This window comes from Tauraco erythrolophus, chromosome 16 (assembly GCF_009769465.1).
Source record: "Tauraco erythrolophus isolate bTauEry1 chromosome 16, bTauEry1.pri, whole genome shotgun sequence".
Classification (NCBI taxonomy): Eukaryota; Metazoa; Chordata; class Aves; order Musophagiformes; family Musophagidae; genus Tauraco; species Tauraco erythrolophus.
In genome coordinates this window covers 5,419,929-5,447,729 of record NC_141480.1, presented here as the reverse complement: position 1 = coordinate 5,447,729, position 27,801 = coordinate 5,419,929, and the positions used below count along the sequence as shown (strand labels likewise).

The window sequence follows — 27,801 nt, the reverse complement described above, 5'->3', positions numbered from 1 at the left end:
ATGCCCCAAACGCTGAGTTCTACCAGTATGTTTACCCCATGTGGCTTCAGCCCTCATCTACATACTTCAAAAGAAGATGAACAAGGAGGACTGATCTTCCAGGATGGAAACCTTACCTCAGCTTCTCTGGATGCTCTAATCCAGCATCTGATACCTACCACTGATTACTACCCTGAAGTAAGCAATTCACAGTATAATAAACAGTTTAATTCTGATGAATTGGGGCAGCACTTTATGCAAAAGTGCAAATGTGTTAAATTTTGAATTAAGAGGGCTGATTTAAAAGCTGCATACGATTAAAGCTTGGTAAATTGGTGCATTGCTTTAAATGCTGTTTCATTGCTCTATAATTGTTCCCATGAAAAAGCAGATCCCAAAGTTGATACTGCCTTTAAATAAGAGAATGGGGAGCGGGGGGGGAAGCGGTGGTGGTGATGAATTAGTGATAGAGCAGTCGGAGCACTTCAAAAATAGCAGTGCATCCCAGAGAGGCTTAGATGAAGACTGAAGCAAAAAACTTCAAGTCTGAACTGGCATTAAATTAGCTGAATTTCAGTAGCTTTCGAAGTGAGCCAGGTTTGCCTGCATGTACAAAGCATTCCCTCAGTGACAACAGAGATGCTTCCTCTGATGGGTTCATCATTTACCTGGGATTATAGTCACACCGATTTTGCAGTCACTGGACAGCACAGTCCAGATCCTAATCCTTAATCCGTGAGTGAATATTCAGTGTTTCTTCAACAACAGTGTGAGGATCTAAATTGGAAGCAGGTTTATGGTCCTGCAAGACATCGACTTCACTGGATTTTGCACATCCTCAGTGGAACTCAGGGTGGAGTTTGACTGGAAGACTTTTAAGTGCTAATATATCTCTATGGAAAGGCTTGCATTTCAAAGCACAGAGCAGCATTGACTTCTGGGCAGTTTAGAAGACTACGAAAGTTATCAATGCAGAGCAGACAGCATGTTTTAAATTACCCACAGCTCAGTTTCTGATCAGCTAAAAATAAGTAATAAAGCAGCATATCAATTAAAAAAAAAAGAACAGAAAGGCAATAAAAATAGGTAATGGACAGATTAGACTGGGAGATTTTCATTAAGCAATGTCTGATATGTAATATTATACCTGCTGCTCAGGAGCATGGCTAAGTCTGGGGGAAAGAAGATAATTCAGGTGCCAGGAGGGGTCAGGATGCAAACAACTGAGGATTTGTGTGTATATTTTAAATTTACTGCTGGAATACTTCAAATAATCCAAGGATTTATCCAACAGGCCTGCTTCCCACAGCTTCACAGATGTGGGACTGCCTATGATATGGCTTGGCTGATATAAATTAATTTTGAGGAGTTAGTAGAATAAATGAAATATTTCTTAAAACAGACTGGGTGAGACCTGCAGGGCAATAGCAATATGTGACTGAGCTGGAGATGTCTGCAGCTCACAGCCCAGTACAACACAGTGATGCCTGAGTGTCTACACATTTAGCTTTCCCTGGCCTCTGTGCATCCCTGGTTGTGCTGTCTCCTATACGTGGGCTTGCTCCTATAGTGTGACCTACATACTGTCTCTGCTGGATGTTTGCACAGGGTTTGGGCAACCAAAGGCTGGAATTGGATGCTGTGGAGGAAGGAGATGCCACTGCCTCCTTCACCCACTGTAGCCAGTTCCGTTTTCAGGGTCAGGAATCCTTATGTCTTTTAGACGTAAAGGTCTGTCTCAGTGGACATGCAAAAACTGGAGTTAGGGGCTTTTATGGATCGTATTACTCACTGTGTGTGTGCTTACAGCAGATCTGCTTTTCTTTCTCCTGCAGAAAGCCTATATCTTTACTTTCCTGCTAAGTTCCAGACTCTTCATTGAACCCCATGAGCTTTTGTCCCGAGTTTGTCACAAGTGCATTGAGCAGCAGCGGCTGGACGACCCCGTGCTGGACAAGGTGAGTTTATCTTTATGGCAGAAAAACATGAGGTGTTTTCAATGGGCAGAGAATTCTGAGGCTCTAGTGTGTGTCCTTCGCCTCCCTTTGGATTGAATGAAACCTTCTCATAAAGGATGACAGTTGCCGCTGAGATCCTGACATGGAGGCATCCTAGTATCCATGTCCAAGAGCAGTGCTCCAGGCACTAGTCACTTCAAATCTTCTTCCCATTTTCCCTTTCCCCCTGTCTCGGTCTTCCCAGGTGATTTCCCTTCTTAACTTCTTTAAGGCTCTGATGAAGCCTGCGGGATGCAAGGAGGTAGGACATAAACCTCACACGCTGTCAATTGCAGATGTCGACACACCACTCTCTTTCCTATTTTTACTTAATGGGGCTGCCCTTTTGCTTTCTTGCTTCTGGTACAGTAATATTTCCTCTTGGCCTTACCTGTCACTTTGGACGCTACGTAACAGCAATCAGGTACCCACTAACCTCCCGTTGCCAGCACTGACAGACCGTCCGCACAGCCGTGCGGCAGAGCGGCGCTGTCTGGCACACCGGGAACGGCTTGGAGCAGGAGTCAGGCTGTGACGAGCTAACGGAATGAGAAAATCCAAGCTGTTACTGCGTCGGGACTCCTCCTGTTTTGCCCTAGGGACTGTGCAGACTGTTACAGTGTGTAACGACACATGTGCATCCTCTGGCAGTCCCACAGACACTGTAGTGGAGATGGATCCCACTGGATCCTGTTCAGTGCTGGATTCCACCCAAGCTCTCCTTGGTGCAGTGATGAAGACGTATCCAGTATGTTACTTGGAGCAGGAAGTACGTCTTCAGTGCAGTGGAGGGAAGAAGAACGTGCATTAGTTGCAACTTTCTCAAAACCCCAAAATTCTGAAATGATTCTCAAGATCAGCCTTTCCAGCTTTGGAATAGTATTTTCGGTATCAAGTACTGAATCACCAGCCTCTGAACACGTGTGCTTGTTTTTGCCCAGGCAACTGGTTGCCTGGAGCTCTGCCCTCACTATGGAGAGCAATCAGCCAGACTACATGGAAATCTGGTACTTGGGTTGCCTGTACAGTCCATGTTAATAGAAATATCTGTATGAGGTGGAGCATCCAAAACAATTTTTCTGAGGTGTGATGGGTTCTGTTCTCCAGTACTATGGCAGATGCAAATTTAAGAGGATTAAAATGTGAGCATTGCAAGGTTTTGCTGCTCATTAAACTTTGCAAGAAATGAGAAACATCATCTTATTACGAAGATCTCCCAGTCTGCCTGAGGTGAGTCTGTGTTTTGGACTAGCCTGTGATAATGCAGAGTTGGTGGAACGCAGCTGGTTTTGTGTTCCTGAGAGCGGGGCTGATTTTAAAACTTTGCACACAAGCGGCCTCCCGTCCCCTGAGTTGTGTCCTGTGACTTGCTCAAAGTCCTCTCCTTCGATTCGTAATAGCAGTTTACACAGCTGGAGCAAACGTCTCCCCAGACCTTTGTAGTTTCCAATAAAGCTTTCCCTCTAGCAGCCACCTGCTGGTCTTTGAGCATGAGCTTAATGCGAGCTGACAGCAGTTATTTTTAGAGATGTGGTTCATTGAAACCTGTTGTTGGTGGAGAGCTGAAATACGCATTTTAACCACCTTGGTTGAAAAGCAGAGAGCTGTGGAGCTCAAGAGTATAATTTTTCCTGATTACAGGGTACGCTTTAGCTGCAGTACGTAGGATGCAGAAGAAGGCTGCTTGTTTTGGTCTGTGTTTCCTGTAAATAAAACTGCAGCTTGTTGTTTAATGCGATTTCCTTTTCACGAGTTCTTGGATAACGGAGGATGGAAGCTTTGGAAGCAGCCATGCTGGCCGTCTTTTGAGATAATACTAATGCACCAATTGTGCTGTTGCCCACATTTCTCTCCTTGCCCCATATCTTCCTGGCTATTCGCACTGCTGCATCCTCAGATAAATCTACACCAGAAGTAAAGTGGGCATCAGCTATGTGTTACGTGAGTGGGTGTCCTTGTCCTATCATGACCTTGAGCTCATGTGGCAAGAGAGCAACATTATCAGTAGCCCAGGTAAAATTACTAAAGTGCTGGTGTTTTGTCCATCTTTTCTTACTCATGTTACATCTGCCAGTGATCACTGAGCAGTTTTTTCATATGGCGAGAAAGCAAAAGACTCCCTTCGTTGGTGAAGAATGCATTGCAATCAACTTTTCAGGAAAGGATGAAAACATAGGAGGGTTATAAGTACAAAAGGGAAGAACATGTTGTTCAAATGAGAAAAAAGGCCAGATGTTTTTAAAAAAGGTAAAAAGGTTGCACCAACAAAATGTCCATCCAACCATAAACTGGCCAATTGCATGTGCAGAATATTTAAATCTGCATGTAAAACAGACAGTTGTGCATGCATCTAAGTGTTGGTATATTTTGCTTGCCAAAATATGTCATTTGTGCACCACACTATTTGTTTGCATGTGTGCAGGTTTTGCAGGTGCAACCATCAGTTCCTTCTTTGAAAATCTGGCCCCACTTTCGGTGAAATGTGTATTTGCTGGGAGACTTTAATGAGTAAACACATTTCAATCCCTGTCCATCATTCTGGTTTCTGTTTCAGGCACGGATCAGAAAATTTGGACCCAAAATCTTACAGTTGCTGACAGAGTGGACGGAGACATTCCCATATGACTTTCAGGAAGAGCGGATGATTGGCCATCTGAAAGACATGATTCACAGGATAGCCCCATGTGATGAGGTGAGAATGTGTGACCTGGGGCGTTGTGTAGAGATGTTATGTTCATTTTCTCACTTGGTTCTTCCTTTTCCTCCTTTTGCCACATTCTGTTCCATAAGGAACTCTTAGAATTTTGTTCTCATCTAACAGTTAAAATCAGTAGTAGCTTCCTGAAAGCCACATCTCTCAGTTTAGGTACCCCTGTGGCAGTGATATGGAGACACATTGGCCCTATGCTTGAGCTGGTTGATACTGTGAAGCGAGGACCCAGGCAGGGGATGAGCAGGCACACAGCAGCAGACTCTGATCACAGTTTGACTGATGCCACAGGAATCCTCATCAAAGTTCACAGGATCTATGGGCCAAGAGGTAGCTCCTGTGGAATCCAGCCTGTTTGGCTGATATGGTGAAGAAAATACAAATGTTTATGGACACGTAGCTTCTCTGGGAGCATGAAAGTGGCAGAAGACAGCAGTGTGTGGCCTGCTGGGCAAAACTCTGTCTAGAGATCGGTATGGTCTTGGTGTTCAAATGCCTGAGCCGCATATGTGGCAGAGTAGGATGCAGTGAATGGAGTCTCTGGGAGACCAGCTGGTGAATTCAGGTGGATGAATCCCATAAATTAATTCAGAAACATTAAAAATACCACAAAATCCATGAAAATAATAAGGATAAGAGCAAAGAGTACACAGAGAGTCTCTAATTACTTCTGGGTTAACCATGAGATGTGGAAGAATTCAGTTCCATTGGCTACATCAAGGCCTGGCTTCAGGCCACAGGATGGGTGCAGTTCAGTAGAGCAAAAAGCACATACCCGTGAGTCCAAGAAAGAGAGGGGTGGAGAGAAGAGAGAAGGAATTAGCAGGGTTGCAGCACAACGGACATGAAATTGGACCCTCCTACCCACATAAAACATGAGAGAAATGGAAACAGCTGCTCTTGGGCTGGGCTGGCATCACAGCTGGCACACTGGGGTGGCTGTAGCCTGGCATGCTTGGCTGGCTGGGCTGGCCAGCCCATGGGAGAGAGGAGTGGAAAGGGGAAGCTGCATGGCACTTTGATGGGGATGAAGGGAACACAAAGGACTTAACAGAAAGAGCCAAGGTGACCTCAATTCCATTAACGAGAGCAGTAAATCTTGTCCCTCAAGGGGAGAGGCAGTGAACTTGCTCCTGCTGACCACCAAGAAAGGTGCCTTGCAGCCCTTCAGCATCCGAAGTGAGAGAAACCCGTACAGACCCACCAAAATCATGTCCACTGGAAAGAAGCAACCAGCCAAGAGGGCAGAGAACAGGGGCTTTATGGGTGCTTTTTAAAAGCAGTAGCTGCCCTGGTGAAGAGCCATAAATGCTAAAAATCAACATTTTGCATACAAAGCAATAGTTTCTTTGCCTAACCTGAGCAAGTCCTGCACTCCTTCACTCTGGAGCGGGCATAGCTGTGTACCAAACTTTATGGGTGCCCTGGGGGGCAAACCATTGTTTTTCAAATATTACGAGGCACTATAATTGCAAGTGATTATGCCTGAGCAAAATCAATAATTAATTTGAGAAACATTTCATATCTTGCAAATGCAAATTTCTTTTTTTAAAGGGCAGCATGAAAGAGCGGTTGTGCCCATCAGTTGTTTGGAAGAAAGTTGTTGCCATTGTGGATCATAGAAATTAAAGATTGAAAGATTTGTGAGGTCGTCTAGTCCATGTAGGTTAATGCAGGATTTTCTCCTGCAGTGTGTGCTCCTGTCCTTTACAGAGTCCACTTTCTAAAGGCTCTGTGATGTGCTTATAAAGGTGTCCGTGCTGAGAAGCGTTTCTTAGTAAGTGCTGTGATTTGCATTTAGAGTTAGAAATTTTAATTAAAATTTGAGCTCCTAAGCCACCTGCTGAGGGCTACCATCTTCAGAGGAACTTTCCCAGTTAAGAATGAAACATTTTCTTTAAATATTAAACAGTAATATGCTTCTTTTGACTGTTAATGTGGCAATGAAGTGAAATTGGTTGATGGAGTCCAGCGTGCAGCCTCTGTACAATGGGGGGTCACTTTTTGGCAGGGTAATTACCAGCATGTTGAAGGTAATGAACAATGTTGTTTTCACTTAGTGAACATAGTTTATAGAAGACAGGAAATGCTTTTAAAAGGGCAAAAGCAGGATTTTTTTTAATCTCTTCCCCAACACGCATAGAAAAGCTTTCTAGGCAAGGGGGCACCCAACTGATTTTCAGTGAGTCTCTTCAAGAGCTCTGATTTCTGGATAATCTTTTTTGTGTCCATTAAGTGTCTCTCTCATTTCATTCTTTATTAGGTGGGTGGCTTACCTGAGTCTTTGTTTACTGTTGTCTTTATCTATATTATCATGCCATATTCCGTACAAAACTAGGTGACAGTAGATATCTTGATAAGGATTTATGGAAAGACTGGCTGATATGCATGTCGTTCAGGCAATTTTATGCTGCTTTTTGGCTTTTCATCCAAACAGTGAAGAATTTGATACTGCACACACATGGCTGGTCCAAGATTTCTCATCCAAAATTCTTTTTGAAAGAGAAGTGGGTTTTCAGCTAAAAGTTTGTTAGCCAAATGTTTTATATTCTGTAGAAGACTTGGATTTCAGTGCCGTGCCTGCCCACCCACCCCAAAATTAATTCCCCTGTTTACAAAATATGTTCACAAAATACCAAATATGTTGCTATTTGAGTTTCCGCTAAAAAATAACATTCTATTCGTAGAGCTTGATAAACTATGCTGAGATTTGCAAACACACCTGGACGTAAACCAGAGGAATACTTAGATGGTGTTCAGTAGTTTGGGTCCAGGACAGTCTTTGTAAATCAAAAGTGTGACCATCTGTTCGAATGAGGAATTGCATGAAGAGACCAGTAGTCTCTCTTCCTTGGAGGTAGTATACATCAGGAACAGATAAAAACTGAAAGAATGTTTTTTAGTTTTCCAAAATTTATTTAAATTATTTCTTTTTACATCTTCCTCACTGCAATTTTCACTCCTCCTGTGCGATTTGCTTCCAAATATAACATGTCTTGTCATTCTCCAAGACAAGTCCCTCCTGCCTTCTAGGTACTTGCTTCATTTTGGACTTTTCGGGTCTATTTAGCAAAAAAGCCTGACCACATCCTGCTTATCTGGCCCATGTTCCAGCACAGCTCGAGAGAGCATCTTCCTCGAGTGAAATGAGAGATTTCTCAGCAATATGAAACCTTTTGCTAGAAAAGCTGTATGAAAGTTACAGTGTTGCAGCAAGATTTTAAGTACTTGGGATGTTCTGAAGGTTTCCAGCCTCAGACTGTAATGGAACAGGGTAGATTCGAGTATGTTACTCTTCGCTGTGAAGCAGTAGGAAAAGCTACTTCCAGTGTACAGATGGGACCCTGTGTAGGTGAGAAGAGCGCTGACTGTGGCTTCTGGTACCTTGAACACCTAAAACAAGAGTGCTGTGAATGTCTAACACTGAAGACTATCCACAGTCTACAAAAGTCTGAAGAAGACAAAGGCTGTATCTAAACCGTGAGATTCAGGAGTACTTCCCAAGACTTCATTTGGGCTGCATCCAGCTTGGGATGCAACACAGGTGTGTGTTGGTCTTCATGGGAAGGCACACTTCAGCCAGGTCCCTGTTGTGATGATGATGACTGCATGGAGGGTGCCAGGGTGTGCATCTGCTGTGCAGTGCAGATGTACCAGAAGAGGCCTCGTGCCAGCTCTGGTGTCACACTGACAGATTACAAACTGATGTTACTGGCAACTTGACATTACTGAATTCTGTTTGGATGGGGAGTGAGGAGTTATTCTACTTATGAGCAGCAAGAGGATCTCTCCACTGTATGTCTTTGTGCTGGAAGAGGAGCTGGTAGTAGGCCAGCCTGCAAACTGTTTTCCCAGGTGACTGCACTCTTTGAAATTGAGGGAGCACCCATGGAACCCGTGCCCGATGCTCCTTTTCCTGGCTGGGAAAGCCCATGAGGCTGTGTTCTTCAGCAGGATACACCCCATGCTCCACGTGAGGCTTTGGCCCAAGGACATTTCCAACGTATCCTTGTCTTTAGAGCCCGTCCACCAGTCCTCTCAGTTTTATGATGTCTGCATCTGTCAGTCATGAAGAGTTGAAGGCATTTCTTTCTGCTGATCCTCCATGGCCAGTGGCTCCACTCCTTGTCTGTAAAGAGCTGCCCCAGCTCTGAGAACAACCTGAGCAACTTAGTAATGATCATCCTGCTGAGCACATGGCTGTGCTTGGAATACGATATGAGCTTCCTTCGGTAGCAGTTAACATTTTAGATATTAAATACTCAAATCTCAGACCGCTCCAACTGGGTAGCAAGTAACAGCATGTTTCTGCATGTTTCAGCTCAAAAGGATGGAGAGAACAGCATTAGAAACATTTCTTACTCCTAATAAGTAAGAGTTGTCTAGCCACTACTACCAGCTAGAGTTCTCAGCCAACACGTAGCTGATGTAAAGGATGGGTACTGAATGCTGCTGTGCTCCAGAAAGCTGGAATAACTCATGTTGTAGCATTACCTCTCCTCTAATCCTGATGTTGGCAGGAATATGCGAGTACCAGTGCCAGCCCAACCCACCAGTCCTGCCTGCCTCTTCTCTTGACTGCAGCCTGTTTCTGTGGTCCAGAGCACAGAACTGTAATTAAGCCGACTGGTTATTCTGAAATAGTCTTGTTGAAAATAAAATGGTAACCTGTTGCTGGCTGAGGAGTATTTTGCAGGAAGGAAAATTCAGCATAAAACCACTGCTTCGTCAAATTCTGTGGGTGCTTTATGTTTCTCTCTCTCTCTGTCTCTCCAGGCGTACTGGAAAAAGATGAATCAGCTTTTGCAAACCCTGAATCAGAAGCTTGCAACCCTCAGCCATGGGCAAGAAGGGATTGTCAAGATCAGTGCTGCTGTCTCTGATAAGCTGGTTGCCTTTAAAAGTAAACCTCCATCAATTCAGAGAGAAATCCTGAGTGTCTGCAGTGACCCTTACACTCTGGCTCAGCAGCTGACACATGTGGAGCTGGTAAGTGGGAATGGTTCCCAACTTCTGCAGTCAGAGATATTACTTTGAGCCATCAGCTGCTAAGTATTCCAGACACAACCAAAAAATGTCTGCACTGCTGCAGCACATCCCGTGCTGTATCAGCACTGCAGCAGGAGACAGGGTTGGACAGGGTAAGAGCTGCTTGGGAAGCAAGCTGTATCTCAGAGTGTTCCTGTGCATTGTGGGGCGGGTCACTTTACCTTTTCAGCTTGCTTATTTGTGAGACGTGAGTCATAGTCACAGGAAGGTCAAGGAGTTCCCACTTCTGTAAGGTGCTCTGAGCCCCACAACCTGAAGGTGCTATTGAAATGGCTGGTCATTAGCCCTTCTGTTAATTAGGAAGAAATTTTAACAGTCTAAATCCGTTCCTGCAGATACACAAAGCATCTGAGTTGCCCACTGTGTTTTTCATTCTTCCCTTTGGGGCTTTGTGCATGAATGTACAGGGTGTGTTGTGTTGCACGCCCTTTCCCAGGTTCAGGTCCTCTGTGTAGACCTCCTGGATGTTCACAGAAGAACATAAAACATTACTGCCATCTGCAGATCTCTTGATGCTGTAGTGATCCTCTGCTGCCTGTCCTCCTGTAGACAGTGTTCATCCTTGAGAGGAAGGCTGGAAAAACAAACCATGAAATGGACTGTGGATTGGAGTGAATGTCATGGAATTAGCCTTTGGAATTCTGAAGGTAGTTGATATTCTATTTGTCAAGAAGTGGAATAGTTGAGAAACCCCAAATTTAGACCATCTTCTCACCTTGGTTAGTTTTCAGAACATGCAACTTGTCTCTCTTTGCTTTATATAAGTTAAGCCAGAGAGTAGAAGTCCTTTTGCCTGGAGTGTTTTTCTTGCGTTTCTTTTCCTCCACAGTACAACTGTCTTCCAAGGGGAGGTTTCCCGTAACGGGGGCTCCGCTGCACTTTTAAAACCGATGCAGCTAGAGGTTTTCATTCCGCTTTACTATAATCAGTGCTCTCTACCTTCTCTTTCACGTACTGCATCTGGTACACCAACTGCTCTGCACCGAAACCGTCTGAAGCTTATTTGTTAGTAAGAATTATTTGCTATTTGTTTATTAAGTTATTTGCTGGTAAGAGTCCTGTACAGTTATCAGCGGCAAGGTGAGAAGCCAAGCGTAGGAGTAGCCATAAAATTTTCACCTAAGCAAAACTACCATTAATTTTATTGTTGCTTGAGTGTTCTAAGCTTGGGCTGTAGGAATTCCAAAACATCTCCTCTGAAATACCTTTGTGGCCTACAACAGATATTTTTCTAATAAACATGTTTAAGGGAATTGAAAAGCCATAAGAAGGCCAGTGGTGTGGCTGGAACTGCCAGGTTTGTTCAGGCACTGGTGGAGATGGACTGTTCTTTACTAAGAGAGATCCAGATGTTTTATTTACTCTTGGTTTGGGTAATGCCTGGGACACTCTACAGTGTAAGCAGTGCCTGCAGTGTAAACCTGTGCATCTTCAATGCCGCCCTTCCTCAGTGGCACAGAGCCACCACCTTGGGGCATCACCTGAGCTTCACTGGGTAGGGAGGCAGAGTCAGAGCACTGGGTGTGCAGATGAGCAATGGATTGCCATGGTTACCAGCTTGCAGCATTACTGCCATTTTAACAGCTGGGGAACAGTGCTGGACCACAGCAGGTCTGTGGCAGCACCAAGCACAGAAATGAAGTCTGCTGGCTCTCAGATGGAGCCTTGTGCATCCAGAACCTTTCTTTCTGCGCAGTGGGGAGGGCTCTTACTATGGCTTGTCAGCAATGAGACATATTTATTCTCATTTTCTTCTTTCTGCTGAAATAACTCTAAATGTTTTTATGAATTTTGATGTCTGGTGCTAGTTGGCTGTCTACCAGTTCAGTAACACCATTTAGAGCTGACAGATAATGGGGGTGTCTTACCAAGAGAAACAGAAGAGATTCTGGGGTGCTTTCTTATTTCTTCCTCTCTCTTTTTTCCCCCCCTCTCTAATAGGAAAGGCTGAGTCACATTGGACCTGAGGAGTTTGTGCAGGCATTTGTGCATAAAGACCCTCTGGATGGCACCAAGGTATGATTTGTCCATATGCAAAGTGTCCCCTGCGATCAGTTTGTCTAGATGGACTGATGCAATGAGATCCACAAGAGCAGAGCCTGGGGCATGTGTTGACCAGGGCCAGACCAACCAACGACCTATACTCTCATGGCAAGGATGGGACCTGTTGGGAGAGCTCGCACTGGCAGGTCATTGCTGCTCCTTCCTGGTGAGAGTATGTCCCAGCCTGAAACTGGCCAGCACCCTGATGTTCTACTTTCTGGCTTGTTCCTCCTAACCTGCTTTGACCAGGGCAGATGGCTTGTGGCTGTGCACAAGCAGAGAATGTCTGCTCCCGGGGTTGAAGGCATAAAGACTCTGGACGTGATGTAATGCTGGTAGTGTGTGCCCAGACACCACAGTAATGAGTCAGTGCGTCATGAATCAACATACTTTTCTCTCTCTACACAATAGCTTTTAACCCAAAGCACCGCAGGGAGTGGAGTGCCTGATCAGGGCGTCATCTAAAGTCCGTAGAAACCAGTTGGAGTCTTTCCACTGATTCCAGTGGGGTTTGAAGCAGCATTTCAGTGACTGCCTCAATAAAGAAGGAGACTTCCTGGCTGGAGAGGGAGAGTTGAAGACGTCACATAGTGCCAGAAAAAAAAAAAAATAAATGGAAAATTCTTCCCCTGAACTGCCTGTGGGCTCCCACTGAGATCATACATCAATGGCAGAATTTCGTCATTGGATGCTGAACATAACAGGAAGACCTCTGTTTATAGTGCTGCTCAGAGAGCACCAGAATAGCTTGTAATGGTGAAAAAATGGATGGATGGATGGATGGATGGATGGATGGATGGATGGATGAAAAGTGCAGCATTGGACTCTTTCCTTCTTTTATCGGAGTTATGGAGATTGTGCGGTTGGTTTCAGGGAGGGGGGAGTGGGCAGAGATGGTGTTTCAAATATTCTGAGCATTGATCACATCCTTCAGGAAGGAACCCCAGGGTAGCAAAGGTGTGTCAGAAACATGAAATATCGAACCAGCCACAGTGAGGTTTCAGCAACCTGCTGCAAACACGAGGGACAAGACTGAAAATGAACAGTCGTCGTATCCGTGTGAAGTAAAATGAAAGAGATCAAATGAGGGCACTAAATTTGAGTGAATTTTGGAAGCCTGGAAGTGAAGCAGCAGTGAGGGAAATCAAATTGCATAAAGCTGTAGAGGGGAAGGGATGCTTAGAGGAAGAAGATGTTCAGTAATAAACTAATGTCCTCACAATGGCTGTAGCTGTATCTAGAATTTCCAGTGCAGGGCCAACACAGAATATCACAAAGATGTGGAGAGAAATTGAGGTTACAAGGTAAATGTAAGGAAATATTAGCTAAGGTGGACAGGAAGGATTAGAATGAGAGGCAGAGAGCCTGAAAATAATGCTGGGATGGGAAATCCAAGCAAATAATCTTGACAGACTATGACAAGCGATTTGACAGTTATGCGTGTTCTTCAAATGCAAATCTGAACACTGAGGTGCTGCCCAGTAACGGTTCTGTGACTTCAGTGAAGTGCATAATAACAGAGAAAATAACAGGCAGGAAGCAGGGATGCACCACTCCGTTGCGTTTTAAGTTCAAGGCAATGTCTTCCCCCAGGAGGATCTATTTAGTAAAGCAGAAACTGCCATAACATTTTCACACAAGACATGGCACTAACAAATTATTGGGCTTCAAGTCAGCAGGCAGTCTCGAACTTTTTTCCACCCTTTGCCTGGGCTGAGAAGAGGTTCCAGCGATTATTTAGAAAAGCCTCCACACCAGGGTTAAGGTACAGCCAAGAGATTGTGTAGGACCTGGTATAGCATTGCACGTGGCAGCACAAACCTTACGTGGAGCGACGTGTCATTCCCCAACCCATGGACACCCCCCATTAACCACAGCGAATTGGCTCTGGTCTGAATTCCCTCCCACTGGAGATCATATTAGACATCTTTCTTGTGTGAGGGCTTCAAAGGGCTTCACTATGAATGTTTATCGAGCGCTTTGAGTTGCAGATGGAAGATTCTAGGGAGGTGCTAAATATTGTTGCCATTTATAAAGCTTAACCTTTAAAAAGCAGTCTGTTTCAACTTCAGTTGCACGTTTTTCACGAGTTTTGTGCTATTAGCTGTGGTTCTTATGCCCTGGCACAGGACAGCCTTGCTGAGATGGAAATACCATATTCAGAACCAAACCTGGGTTTCATGTACTTTGTAGTTATGACAAGGACCATTACCACAGAGCGCAGGAAAAGCAATTGCTGTGGATAGGCTGGGGCTGCTGTGGGTTTCCTTTGTTTTATTTGATGTTTACTTGCTACTTGCTGACACTTACCTTCGAGATGCTTTTGAAAGATATTTTTTTATTGTATGTGTAGTCTACTCATAAAGTGGCTAGGAATTTCAGGTTCGTTAAGATTTGCTCAGTAGCATGGTACTGTGATTTCTGTTTCTAAACATGCCCATATACAGAATCACAGGTGAATATTTTCTTTAATTACCTTGGGAATCATACTAAACCCCATTTCTTAAGGGGTGTTAGTCACTTGTTTAACTTACATAATATGGGTAATCCCATTGACATTAATGGATCGCTGTTTATGCATTATGATTTTCTTCTTAGTGGCATGTATTTATGGTAGCTCTGGGAAATGATCATCTTAATAAAACAAAAAATCAGTATTCTCTGATACCCTCTAGTGGATGTTAATGAATGTTCAAATAAATCACAGGAACTCTAGAGAGCAGTGTGTTCTAAATGGACAGTCTGAGAATTTAAGGCTGGGAAAAAGACTTGAATTCTTGCAGTCCCAAGTAGCATCTTCAGGCTGTGTGAACTGCCCTATCACTCCGCCAAAGTCAAATTATCTGTTGATGTCAAAGGAACTGGAAGAGTTCAGCCAAGTATCTGCTCCCACAGCCTGTATTGGTTATGGGAATTTCTGTAAAGTTTCATTTAAAAAAAAGTGAAAAATGTGCCTCTTGTAATGGCTCTTATCAGTTGAGTATCTCTGGCATGTAAGTGACCTGTTCAAGAGCAGCCATCAAGACAGAGCTGGTCACTGGAGAGCTTATTATCCTGAAAACTCGATAAGGGAAATACTTTTTTCCATGAAGAAGCAACTAGAACTGTGTTTTCTTTCGCTTGCCTCTTGCTCACTTCACTGAATTACAGTCCCTCCCCCCCAGAAAAGGGCTGTGGGCGATTGCATGTACTGAAGTGAAGGAAGTCCTGGAATGAAAGGCACAAACTGAGCATGCTGTGGAAGAGTCTTGTCTTACTCTTTCTGCGTATCGTTGTTGCTGTCTGAGTCCTGCAATGCCCCGGCCGTTAATATCCCAGTGAACGAGGGTCAGTGCAGACTGTGTAGGTGAACATTTACTGCAGGCAAAATGGGACTGTTTTCTTTGCACTAGTGTGACTTGGTGTGACACTGAGCTAGTGTGCATCACTGCAGTGTGACACACTGAGCTGGTGTGCATCGCTGCGGTGTGACACACTGAGCTGGTGTGCATCGCTGCAGAGTGACACACTGAGCTAGTGTGCATCTGTGCGGTGTGACACACTGAGCTGGTGTGCATCGCTGCGGTGTGACACACTGAGCTGGTGTGCATCGCTGCAGAGTGACACACTGAGCTAGTGTGCATCTGTGCAGTGTGGCACACTGAGCTGGTGTGCATCGCTGCGGTGTGACACACTGAGCTGGTGTGCATCGCTGCGGTGTGACACACTGAGCTAGTGTGCATCGCTGCAGTGTGACACACTGAGCTGCTGTGCATCGCTGCGGTGTGACACACTGAGCTGGTGTGCATCTGTGCGGTGTGACACACTGAGCTAGTGTGCATCGCTGCAGAGTGACACACTGAGCTGGTGTGCATCGTTGTGCTGTGACACACTGAGCTGGTGTGCATCGCTGCGGTGTGACACTGAGCTAGTGTGCATCTGTGCGGTGTGACACACTGAGCTAGTGTGCATCTGTGCGGTGTGACACACTGAGCTAGTGTGCATCGTTGTGCTGTGACACACTGAGCTGGTGTGCATCGCTGCAGAGTGACACACTGAGCTGGTGTGCATCGTTGTGCTGTGACACACTGAGCTAGTGTGCATCGCTGCAGAGTGACACACTCATCTCCCTGAGCATCTGCCAGCCGCCCACCCACCCACCGACCGAATATTTCAACGGGGCCCTTAATGCACAGTGTTCCATGTGCATGAGAGAGATGTAGCCAATAATTACATTTATCACAGCACGCAGGCAGCTAACTGCAACACAGCTGTACGTCTTTCTGTGCTTTTTTTCTCCCCAGACTTGTTTCAGTGAGCAGAAGAAGACCAGTAACCTTGAGGCCTATGTGAAATGGTTCAATAGACTCTGCTATCTTGTAGCAACAGAGATTTGCATGGTAAGTAAAAAGTATGTGGCATGTTTTACCACATGCCTGAAGTACCAGTTTGAGGTAGTACGTTACTAAGCAAACCTGGGGATTTATTTTTTCTGGCCTAGCTAAGCATCTGATGGTAAGTTTTAGTAATATTGCACTCACAGAAGCGACCTGATAAATGACAAGCAGATTGCGAAACAGAGCTGGCGACACACGGGGGATACACTGCTCGCTTGATGTAGTAGGGGTACAGTGTGGAATAATGAACCCTGTAGGGAAAAAGGGAGGAAAAAAGGCCTTAGGATAATTCAAGGCGAGAATTATCTCCAGCGAGATTTCTGCTGGAAAAGATTCTAGTGGAGCAGTATTTGTTATCTGTCATCCTAAAGCTCTGTTGTGCTCGTGAATTCCCATTGCATGGCTTTTTGTCCTGCTGCCCGTTACTGTAGCTGTGACTAGTGGGTTTTTAGCTCGGTAGTGGTTTTGTTTTGTTTAACTTGGCCCCATCAAAATGAAATGAATGTTTTCTCCTTTGAAAAGGGTGTGGAAGGGAGGAATAGTGATGGTGTAATCAGCCTAGATAGCCTGTGACTCAAAAGCATTACCATTTGAAGATCATCTTTGGAAAAGATGGGATGATTCCAGTCCTGTTGAAACGTGTAGTTAAAGTGCAAGCTACCATTTGCCCTGGACATATTGCTGAAAGGCCCAGAAGAGGGGAAAGGGATTCATACAGTGAAACAGTGTCTTTCTGAGACAAAGGTGCTGCTGTTACACGGGTGTGAAATCCTGCCCTTAGGGGAGTCCGTGCCAAGGTGCCCGCAGACTTGAGGGAGGCCAGCGGGGAGCTGAGGCACTGCTTCAGGGCTGCTTGGGCTGCCTCTTCCAGCGCTGAGGCATTAACTGATGCGAGCCTGGGAATGGCCGTGGATTTCTTCTGCGTCACTGCAACGAAAGCTTTGATTTTAGAGACTGCCAGTCACCAGCATCTACTGGGTTGCTGGAACAGAATTAGGGCCGGATGACCCAAGCCGTGCGGGGACCCCTGCTACATATGTAACAAATATCCAAGATGCCCTCCAATTCTGCATATGCTTATTACAAATATTCATTTATTTTAATTTCCAGCCTGCAAAAAAGAAACAGCGAGCACAAGTTATCGAATTCTTCATTGACGTTGCCCGAGAGTGCTTTAACATTGGGAATTTTAATTCGCTAATGGCAATCATTTGTAAGTACAGCTTCTAACCAGGTCTCTGCACCAGCTGTCACGGATGAAAAAGGGAAGTCTGACTCTCATCCGTGGCTTTATTTTCTTCTTTCTCACTCACAGCTGGAATGAACATGAGTCCAGTTTCCAGGCTAAAGAAGACTTGGTCAAAAGTGAAAACAGCCAAATTTTTCATTCTTGAGGTAAAAAAAATTAAAAAAATATATATATAAAGGTGCTGATACACTGCTTGAATTATATTCTGGATTTTTTTTTCTTTCTGATTTTTCACGTTTTTATCCAGATATGAGATGTCTGTAGACATGTTTCACAGGCAGAGGGCCAGATTCTGACTGAACTTTCCCAGGCGTAGTGAGGAAGATGTGAAGCTACTGATCACAGAAGGGAATCAGAGCACTCCAAGAGGAGGAGGAAAAAAAAAAAATATAAGCCTATATGCAAGCCACAGTGCTTCCACTGATGCCAGTTTTGTTTGGCCACAGACACAATGCTGAGTGTAAAGCCCCCAAGCTATACCTTGGACGTCGAGTGAACAAGGGCCAAGGTTGTTTTTTGTATTGAGGATACCAAGATTTGGTATATGTGCAGTCCTTATTCTTCACAGAAAAGCCCAGTAAGCTGTTACTAGAAAAATAAAGGTTACAGACAGTCGTGATCTGTAGATCTCTCGTTGTATCTTTAACTCATGGATTTTTGTGTGCATGTGGATTTTTGAAGATGTAGGCTATGCTCTGTTCAGGGCTTGCTACAACTGAGGGTAAAGTTGTGTTCAGAGGACCCAGATTGCTTTCTAACCAGTGTCGTCTTTTGCGTATCTAGCACCAGATGGACCCTACTGGTAACTTCTATAACTACAGAACGGCCTTGCGGGGGGCTGCTCACAGATCTCTCACCGCACACAGCAACAGGGAGAAGGTAAGTGTGACCACATCTCATTTATCTCCAAGAGATGGTGTGTGTTGCTGCTGAGAGTCGGTGGCTCAAAGACTTGATGCAAATGCTTTCCTTTCTTCCATGGCTCACCAGTGCAAGGCTTGTGTGCTGCTAAATGTGATTGGAAATGTAAATCTGTGTCCAAAAGGAGTCTGAAATGGATCACAGAACTTTTGCAGACTTGCTCTCGGACGTCAAGGAGCTAGAGAGGGCAGGACACACAGCATAGAGGACTTTGTTGCAAGCATCTCTACATCCCTGGAAAATTCACATTGTTTAGATTGATAAACCAGATGGAACAGGTATTCCAGACTAAAATTACTTTTCTTTTGGTATGGAGCATCAGCCTGGCAGGCTCAGGTGGAGCTGCACTTCTGTTACAGCTGTGCCAGCCAGGCCCCTGCGCAGACAAGCCCCTATTGTGTAGAGTGTGATTTGAGACAGAGGGCAAAGGGCGCAGCACTCGCAGATGAGGTGCTTCTCCATTTCCGTTAGGGAAAGACGACTTACCACAAGTCCAGTAAAGAAGTCTGGTCTGCATCCATTGCAGCAAATTTGGGGAGAAATTCTGTCCTCGTGAATTTTCATTTCATTTGGTTGTTGCAGCCATCTCAGTGAGCAAGAATTGAGGTGTTTTATCAGTGTTCACAGCAGATATGATATGATATGATATGATATGATATGAAGCTTTCTGAGATGTCACTGATGCTGCAGAAATCAGATTGACGAGTTGTTAGTGCAGGATCCTCCTGCTTTGCGCTCCAGTGTGTTTCTTGTTAATTTTCTTATTTCTCCACTCAATTATCTCTTTTTGTTTGTTTGTTTTATGAAAGAGGGTTCACTTTTAACGTTGCAATCGCACATCATAAATGGGTAATCTGTGCAGAGCGTGGCTGAGGCAAAGTAGACACTGCATGAACAAGCATAATACAGAATTTAGTATTCATTCACTAGAGGAGCCAGGCCAGATGCTAATCTCACACCGCTGTAAATTTGATGTAAATCTGCTGAAGCTAATGGAATCTCACAGCATTTACAGTGAAATGAGATCAGCATCTGGTCGCAGGCTGACTCAGCTGCAGTCAGTGTATGCTGAGTTGTTCTGAAAAGCAATTCTCTGTGCAAAGAAGAGACGATGGCTTTGGATGTTTATGACTAGCAGAGAAATTCTTTTAACTCTGACACACTGCAGCAAGGACCCATCAGTCTGAGATGCTTCTGCAGTTCAGTTCTTCTGCAACCATTATATGTATTCAAACCAGTTGCTTTATTGTTTGACTTAATTTCCTGTGGAAGTTTGCAATGTCGTATCTCCACTCCTAGCTGGTTAAGACTAAGGACAGAGAGGTTATTAAATTGAAAGGAATCTATTTTACATAAGAAAAACTCATGTTCTGTTTCCGTAGATGGCATTAGTTCAAGAAAATGCTCAAGCATTTGACTTGGTGACTATTCACACTGGATATTTTACACTGTCAGATACAGTAGATCATGTAATTCTTGCTGTAGGAATTAAGGAATCTTGTTTCTTTTTATAAGCAAGGTTATCAGTTAGTTATTTTAATGAGTTTGGATGAAACTGAAAGAAGATGATTGCTTTTTTTGATAGAAAGTATTATGTCTCTTCTTGGCAAACTTGTAGCAGAGCTCACTCTGAAGGAAATTTTTAGCTTCAAATTGAATTGTGCTTACAAGAGTTTGAGATCCCTATCCCCTCCACCCCTCTTCTCGACAAGTGACCACCCAAGAAGCACGGATGGAGCCTTCAGGCCTCAGTCCATATTCTGGAGAAGGAAGGTGCTCTGGAGGGAGCGCTTTTGTCGCAGACCAACAGACTAAGCAGTGGGTTATGTCTCACAGGAAGAAAAACTGCCTGTAGGCTCAGAGAAGCTAATATTTAACTGGCAGCCTCACCAGAAACATCACTTTATTCTCTCCTCAGGGCTGGTGTCTTGGCTGCTGAGTGTTGCACAGCACTTGAACAGAAGCACAGCTCGGGTGCTAAATGATATCCTCAGAGGGAGACAGGGTGAGCCAGTGACCCGGGACACCCTCCCTGCTCCTGCTCTGTGCACACATCTCGCCCTCGCTGTTCTAATCCAGCCTTTCTCTCTGTGTAAACGGTGTAGTTACAACTGCTCGTCACTTGTTCAGGAGCAGGCTCGTAAAAGGCATGGCAAGGCAGCTCTCAGAGCTGAGAGGTGCAATACAGCGGCGGAAACAAACCTGCCAAAGAGCAGGGTGAGAGAACTGGTCATGAAGAAGGGCTGATGTTTCATGCAGAATTCAGAGGGGTACACTTGTTAGGAATAAGTCTGGTTTTATCTGTGCAGTCAGCTGACCTATGCCATCTCCAAAATTAAGTCATTCCACTGGGAAACCTTGCGTTGTGCTAATGACATTTCTCTGGCTTTGAAACGTTGGAGTATGTACAGTGCGGTACTGTGTGGTGTTGCTGCCTGATACTTCGGAGGAAGAACACGTCTGATCTCATTAGCTTTCTTCTTTCTGCAGGAGGCAATTGTCCTTCAGCATGTGGGCGGGCTGGATGGCACGGGGCGGGGAGCAAAAGGCAGTGAAATATGAGTTTCTGGCACTATCTCAGATTTTGTGCTAGCAATGGGCCTGGATTGAAGCCAACATTAGAGTGTAACTATATCCACTTTTGTTGCTTTTCCGACAGAAATTTGGAAAACAAAGCATACAGGGCAACATATTTTTATTAGGGGAATAAATGGTTACCAAAAGACAGAAATCTTTGGAAATGTGTAGAGAATTGGTATCCTAGGGTATGTCTTTGACACTTTTTGGATGCAGATGAGAACGAGCTCTCCCCACGCTCAGCTGACGGGTGGCTTTGTAGCTGCATTAGCATGGCATCGAGCCCACATTCATACACCTCCCCTCGCAGCAAGGCTCTTCGTTTATGTTTAGTGCCACTAATGACGGTGACCTAGCTCCCAGGCAGTGTGGAGCAGGGCAGAACAAGCTCACATCTGCCTGCAAAAAATATCTAGACAGAACCTGGCAGCAATTTCTAGCTGGGGATCAGTGTCTGGCTCCAGCTCTCTCTATCTTTCCACCTTATAAGACCACACTGGTTACCTCATTTTTGGTAGAAAACAAACCACACAGACTGAATTGTATTCTTTACCTCAGGCTGACTGATGTAGTTTGGATAATATAAAAATAAATCCTGAAACACACTTAGCTCAGTTTGACTAGAAATTGCTCCACCTCACCCTGATAGGAGGGCTCAGTGTTTTGCAGGGTTAGACTGTGCTTTGTTTCCATTCCTGGATTAGATCAGTGGGATGTATCAGGATAACGCCAGTGGCTCTTGGAGTGTCAGTCCAGGCTTTTTTATGGCTCTGACAGTACAGAGTTTATCTATGGCTGTCCCTTAAAAAAGGCAGCAGAGATGCAGATCTTTAGCAGTTTATTGCATGTGGTATTTTAGCTGAAACAGAAATTGGCTTCCATTTTCACAGCAAGACTTGGTAGTGGCCTGTAGGCTCCTTGCCTCAGTGTTCTCATGTCTGTGACTCGCTCGCACTTGCTGTAGCCTCGTGAAGGCTGTAGACTGGAAAATAACAGCTGCCATCCTGTCTAGGTCCATTTCATGTCCTGTTACAGCTGATGTACAGCACGAGATGGAACAAGAGTACGACATTAAATACTCAACTAAAGGATTGCTTTGTTGTCACCAGCTCCCTTGGCTGGTCTTGCATGCCGTGAAGGCACTTCAATTTCGGTGCACACTTAACAAGCTACAGTTCAGTTAATTTACAAATAGCCCAGTGGAAACATTTGGGCACGCTACCATGCGATATGGTTTCCTTTAAGTCCATGGTGATTAAGTTTATACTTGGTGGCTTAAAAGACAAATGTTGCTGCCACAGGAAAATGCTCACAGAGGTGGCTGCTGACCTTATAGCTCAAACCCTCCAAGTGGCCTTTTTCTATCACAGTGCCAGTGCTGGGGAGGTGGGTAGACTCAGATCTGAATATTGAATCCCAGAGCCCTGGGGGTCAGCTCTGTCATGGGCTGGTCCTTCGTGTTATCTTTCTTTTCCCTTTGAGTTGTGGCACAAGAGGACCCAGAGGGAGTCTGCTGCACTCTGGGTCTCTGCTGGGGATGCGCTTCAGGAGCACTGTTGCTGCTTTCTGCCACAGAACATCTGGCATCAGATTTATCCCTGCTGTAAGTCCATTAATTTCAAGAGTCTTACCTAGAAGTAGCCTTTTTCTATAGAGAGAAGGCTTGCCTCACTGCTATATGCCACTTTGCCCTGGATGATGCCCAGGGCTTATTTTGAGCGCTACAGTGATCTCTCTGGCTGCTGTTGGCAGTTTCCTGTCAACTAACTTAATACTTTCAGTCCTGCTGTCTGCAGGTTAATTTGGAGAAACAGGTTGTACTAATCAGGCACCAGAAAGGAAATTACAGCTTCAAGAGGTAGCCATGCATGGAGCTGTTGAACGCGAAACAGCTCCTGATTAACTGTTTATAGAAAAGTCCTTGGTCGTCACATTTTATTCTGTCTTTCCTTCTTCAGGGACAATACTGGTTCTTTGGTTCTCAGCTGTTTTTAAATTGCTCAATTTGTATATTCAACATCTTTGCTTATAAAAACCCAAGAGAGAAGAGTTCTGCAGTTTTATTTTGCTCTTTGCTGTCTGATCTTGTCATCAGACAGTGATGCTGTTGATAATAAACTGGGTTGTTAGCATTTTCTTAGTCATGTTATTCTGCTCAGTGAACATTGTGTTCAGTTCATATTAATTCAGTGTCTATTCTCCTGATGACTGAAGGTGTCTCTACACCCTGCTGCCCTTTTCCTTGCCTGTCACTGTACTGCTTTTCAAGTGCATTGCACACTGAAAAGTTAATATTTCTTTTTTTCTCCTCTCTCCTGATTGAGTTCTTCTTTCATGCAGAGAAATACTGAACTGGAAAGATAATAGTTATGTCATTTCTCTTCACAGATTGTGATCCCCTTCTTCAGCCTATTGATCAAAGACATTTATTTTTTGAATGAAGGATGTGCTAATCGCCTTCCAAATGGACATGTCAACTTTGAAGTAAGATTTGAAAAATGTTTTTATCTGTCCCATTCTAATAGCACTATCTGAGACTGTTTGCCCGCAATTTCCGTGCAGACCAACCAAGACTAAATATGCCAAAACAGACGATCTCAAGAGACTTGTGTGAAGGTTAAACCAATCCCAGAATGTTTTTTAAAAGAATTAATATGTATCTTTTCTATAAACATTAAAGCATATCATCCTAACTTGCTAGAAATACAGAGTCAGCAGTATAAATGAATATACTTATGGCTTGGAGGGGAAGACGGCTTTTTCAGAAAACATGGAAAACTATTTTTCTTACATACACACAAGTTAGTATAAAATGCTTTATACTTTATTTTGTCTGCCTTTTTTGCCTTTTCTCATTTTTAATAAAGAGATTTGGCAAAGTAAGACAGAAATTACTTGTGGTCATTAAAGAAAAATTAGAATACAAGTAGAATTACTCATAGAGTACAAAGCCACTCTGTCCATGAGGTAAATGTCATGCCGCTGATGTAAGGATTCAAATGTTATCTCCTGCCTGTAGGTTTTACACAGAAGGATTTCTATGAAATGCAGCAGACAGATTTATATTCCCCCACAGCCCTGGCACTAGGTAGCATTAGTCACCTATTCTGAGTAACCCCAGCTCTCTGCTGGAGCAGATGGGTTTACTCCAGTACAACTCGTTGGTAGTAGCAGCGTGCGGCCACCCAGGTGTCCTGCCTTGTGCCGTGCATTGCCATGGCTGCGTTCATGCTTCCCGGTGGAGCGGCAGAGATGAGGTGCTTCCAACATAACTGCCTAATGTTGGTGAGAAAATAGTTCCCGAGCTCTGAAATTCTTTGTGAATCATTTCTTCAGCATCGCTTTGGTTGCACTAAATTTTTCCTTCAGTTATTGGCATTGTGAGATAGTGAGTAATGCATAAACCACTGAGCCTGGCATCACCTTAAATTGTATCAGAACTGTCGGAAGGCCTAAAGAGTTGTGAGGCGTTGGAGTCACCCCGCTTTGTGTAATTTATATCTAATTCTGCTCCCTCCTGTTCCATCAGCATTTGTATCCTCTGTTCTTAAATACCTGTGTGTAACCTGTACCTTTGTTCACGGATGCATTTTCATTTAAGTGCAAACTGAGACAGCGTGTAAGAAGAAACGTAGCGCACCCTTTCCTCTCTGCCCTGTAAATAAACTGTGAAAATGTACCCATCTAAAACATACCAGGCTCTTTTCTCCTAATGTCCTTGTGGTTGACATGAGGGATGCTGGATCCCAGATCTCGGTCTTCTGCTTGGATGTGGTTATTTTAGCGAGGTAACCTTACTGTATTTGAGTGGAATGGTTTTATGTTTACAGAAATTTCTGGAACTGGCTAAGCAAGTAGGAGAATTTATAACATGGAAGCAAGTGGAATGTCCCTTTGAACAAGACCCTAACATCATCCACTACTTGCATACTGCTCCCATTTTCACTGAAGATGGTAAGACTGTATAATCTCTAATCACTGAAAATTTGTCTCTTCATCACTATTAATTAACACCCTCATCCATGCTTCGGTGATCTCTCTTACTGACCAGTCCCAGTTCTTTCCTAGCTTTCCTGTCATGCAGGTTATTTATTCCCAGTCTATCAATGTGGTTTTGCACATACAACCGTCTGGCTCATGAAGCTGCTGCCCGATTGCTTTCCCTTGTCCATAACTTCCCTGTAAGGCACTGTCTAGGACCTTGCCGTTGTGGCCCTATTTTTGTAATCACGAAAAGAGGCCACAGAATCGTGTCGTGGACTGCTGTGAATGTCAGCTGTCCCTCAGCCACCCATTCTGTGATTGATGGAGCCAGAACTAATCCCTTCTGCAAACCAGCACTGTCATCCCTTCAGTGAACACAGCCCAGGGCCATGGTAGTACAGCTGACTTCCCCCACTACAGCAAAGAAATACGTTATCTACAGAAAAGAATTCTTAAGAAAATCTTTTCTAGTAATTAATTTAAGCTGTAACTATGAAAGCTCTGTTCTGAAATTATTTCTCTCATTGTCTTTTTATACTTACCTGTCCTCTTCAGTTTGGTATCCAGCATGTCAGACTGTGTCAGTTCATATTGGTTTGTGTCAGTCGCCTCTCGGTACGTTGTCACGCACAGAATTGTCTGTAGCTATATTCCCATAAGCTATACTGGTGTTGGGTTTATTTCTTCTTCGTTCTATGCACAGTTTTCTCTACTACTCCAAGTTAATCAGACCAGACAGTTTTTATTTCGCAGGCTACTTCAGAACACAAAATACTGCTTAAAAAATTCTGTCTAAACTCTAAGAAGAATAACTGCAAAATAGAATAATTAATATGATTAAAGTCGTAAGTATCGAAAGGAGATTGGATGAAGGCATTTGTTCCGGTTTTAGGCTCTAAAGGGACAGAAAGTGAGAGTCAGGGGTAAAAGTACAGTTTTCAGGCTGCTGGACCAGAAAAGGGTGACCTCAACCCACTACTTGTTTTCAGATTCTCTCTCTCATGCCCTCCCCTGTATTCATACTGCTTTCATGAGGTGCCGTTTGCAGAAGCCACCGCAGGGCTCCCCTGGTAGCCAGGGAAGTGCAGAGCAGAAAGACCTGCCCTGTGTAAACGGTGGGAGAACAGAGGAGAGACGCAGCAGTGGGATGTGCAATGCAGCTGGACTGTGCTTGTCACGGCGTGGCGGAACAGGGAGCCAACACTTGAATATTAAAATGCAATTGAATTGTGGCACAGGCTGGAATGCTGAGACATTTCCAGCATTAAAGAACAAAGCACGGCTAAACAGTCAAATGAGGAGATGTGTGTGAACACAAATCACAGCCTACTTAAAAAAAATTATGCGAAGACAGTGAGATGTTAATGCACCGCCAGCTTTTGCAGAGGAGACTCTACAGCCTAGATGCGTTCTGGTGTCATAAAGCACATCCTACAGTGCAAAGTTTTGCAGAAAAAGACAACCTGTTTGTTTTCTTCTACTGTGTTCCTTCTCTGGTTTCCGTAACTCATTGTTACCTTGAAGGTGTTTTGTATCCATTAAGATACCATGTCCCTATAAGCTTTAAAAAGACTGAGGAAGATAAAGTTGTGTTAAGTGATGGGAATATTCTTAATTTTAAAAAGTTTATTTGTTTAGCTGTCAGCTCTCACTGTCTCTCTTTTTTAATGTTCATACGACATTTCGGTAGCAGTCCTGTGATGGAATAAATAGGCCCAGATCTCTATATGCAAGACCAGAGACTGTTTAAGTGCTTAATATCGTTATAAGAAGGTCATGCTAACGTATTTTAACTCTGGGCTCCTTTGCTGTTCCATCAAAATTAACCTAACAGCTTTCCAAAGGTAGACACGTGAGCTAAACATCGGTGTCCTACTGATTAGCAGCTACCTGGTGGACCATGAAGTTTTAAAGTTTCTCTCACTGTGTGGTACAATATAGGACCTGCAAGAATGCAGAGAGATAAGGGGTTACTGTCGCTGTTGGGATAACACGTATTTACCTTTTCCAGGTTTGTATCTGGCTTCCTATGAAAGTGAAAGTCCAGAAAACCAGACAGAAAAAGACAGGTGGAAATCCTTAAGGTAACCACTCATTTTATGAGCTCGTTTCTAAAGTACCTGCAAAGTGCTGCTCTGACAGTCAAAGTGCTGGCATTTAAAATGTGACCTCTGGTGGAGATGTTTTCCATTTAAGACTAATCTCCAGAGCTGAGGCTGCAGGGATAAAAGCTAATTGTCATCTCAAATTATCCACCATTTAAAGAATACTCTCCACTTGTGCGTTTATACAGTTCTGTACCCTTGCAAAAGAGGCCTGTGAAAAATGTCCTAGGTTAACTGGATTTTCCTACAGTCTACATCTCTTCTAAGAGACGTATAATGGCTTGGTGCGAGTGAGAATCAGAAGAGAGTGATTTTGAAAAAAAAAAAGCCACCTTTAGATTTGCTTTTTTTTCATTGTTCTTATGTTTTAAATTTACAGATCCACTATTTTAGGAAAGACTTGAAGATTAAGAGATTATTGCAGTAGGTCAAGGAAAAGAAATCCGCAAACATTTTGCACTACTGATTCCAAAGATGCCTGTTTGGGATTTAGACAATTTCTTTTGTTTGAGTTTTTTGTTGGGTTTTTTGACTGCCTAACGTGATGGATGAACTGGATTCATCCACTGAAATCAACAGAACTGTGTGCACAATGACGCTTTTTGAACTATGAGACATAGAGAGGAAGGACAAACAGACTATTTGTGGCTGTGCCCAAACTGCGTCAGGATCACTGTAACTTTTGCCTCTGAAGGAAAACATAAGAAAATCAGGAGCATGGAGAACCATGGTACCGCAAAAGAGAATGGAACAGGATAAAAAATGGAAAGCAAAAAATAGATATAAATATTTGAGAAGCAGGTGCTTCAGA

At 44.0% G+C, this 27,801-nt stretch overlaps 1 protein-coding gene across 1 annotated transcript; it reads left to right on the top strand.

Moving 5' to 3' along the window:
* RASGEF1C (RasGEF domain family member 1C) lies at positions 1-27,394 on the top strand. The gene is made up of 13 exons (XM_009984509.2): positions 1-177; positions 1,815-1,937; positions 4,531-4,668; positions 9,463-9,675; positions 11,677-11,751; positions 16,062-16,157; positions 17,265-17,367; positions 17,470-17,549; positions 18,187-18,282; positions 23,290-23,385; positions 24,732-24,855; positions 26,897-26,969; positions 27,370-27,394. Exons 1-13 carry the CDS (start codon positions 1-3, stop codon positions 27,392-27,394), a joined length of 1,419 nt encoding a protein of 472 aa, XP_009982811.2.
* Positions 27,395-27,801: the final 407 nt, after the last annotated feature.

Coding starts and splice junctions, on each gene's coding strand:
- RASGEF1C (XM_009984509.2), top strand. CDS start 1: ATGCCCCAAACGCTGAGTTCTACCAGTATGTTTACCCCATGTGGCTTC. Junction 9,676..11,676: donor AGCTGACACATGTGGAGCTG/GTAAGTGGGAAT, acceptor CCTCTCTAATAG/GAAAGGCTGAGTCACATTGG. Junction 17,368..17,469: donor TTCGCTAATGGCAATCATTT/GTAAGTACAGCT, acceptor TCTCACTCACAG/CTGGAATGAACATGAGTCCA.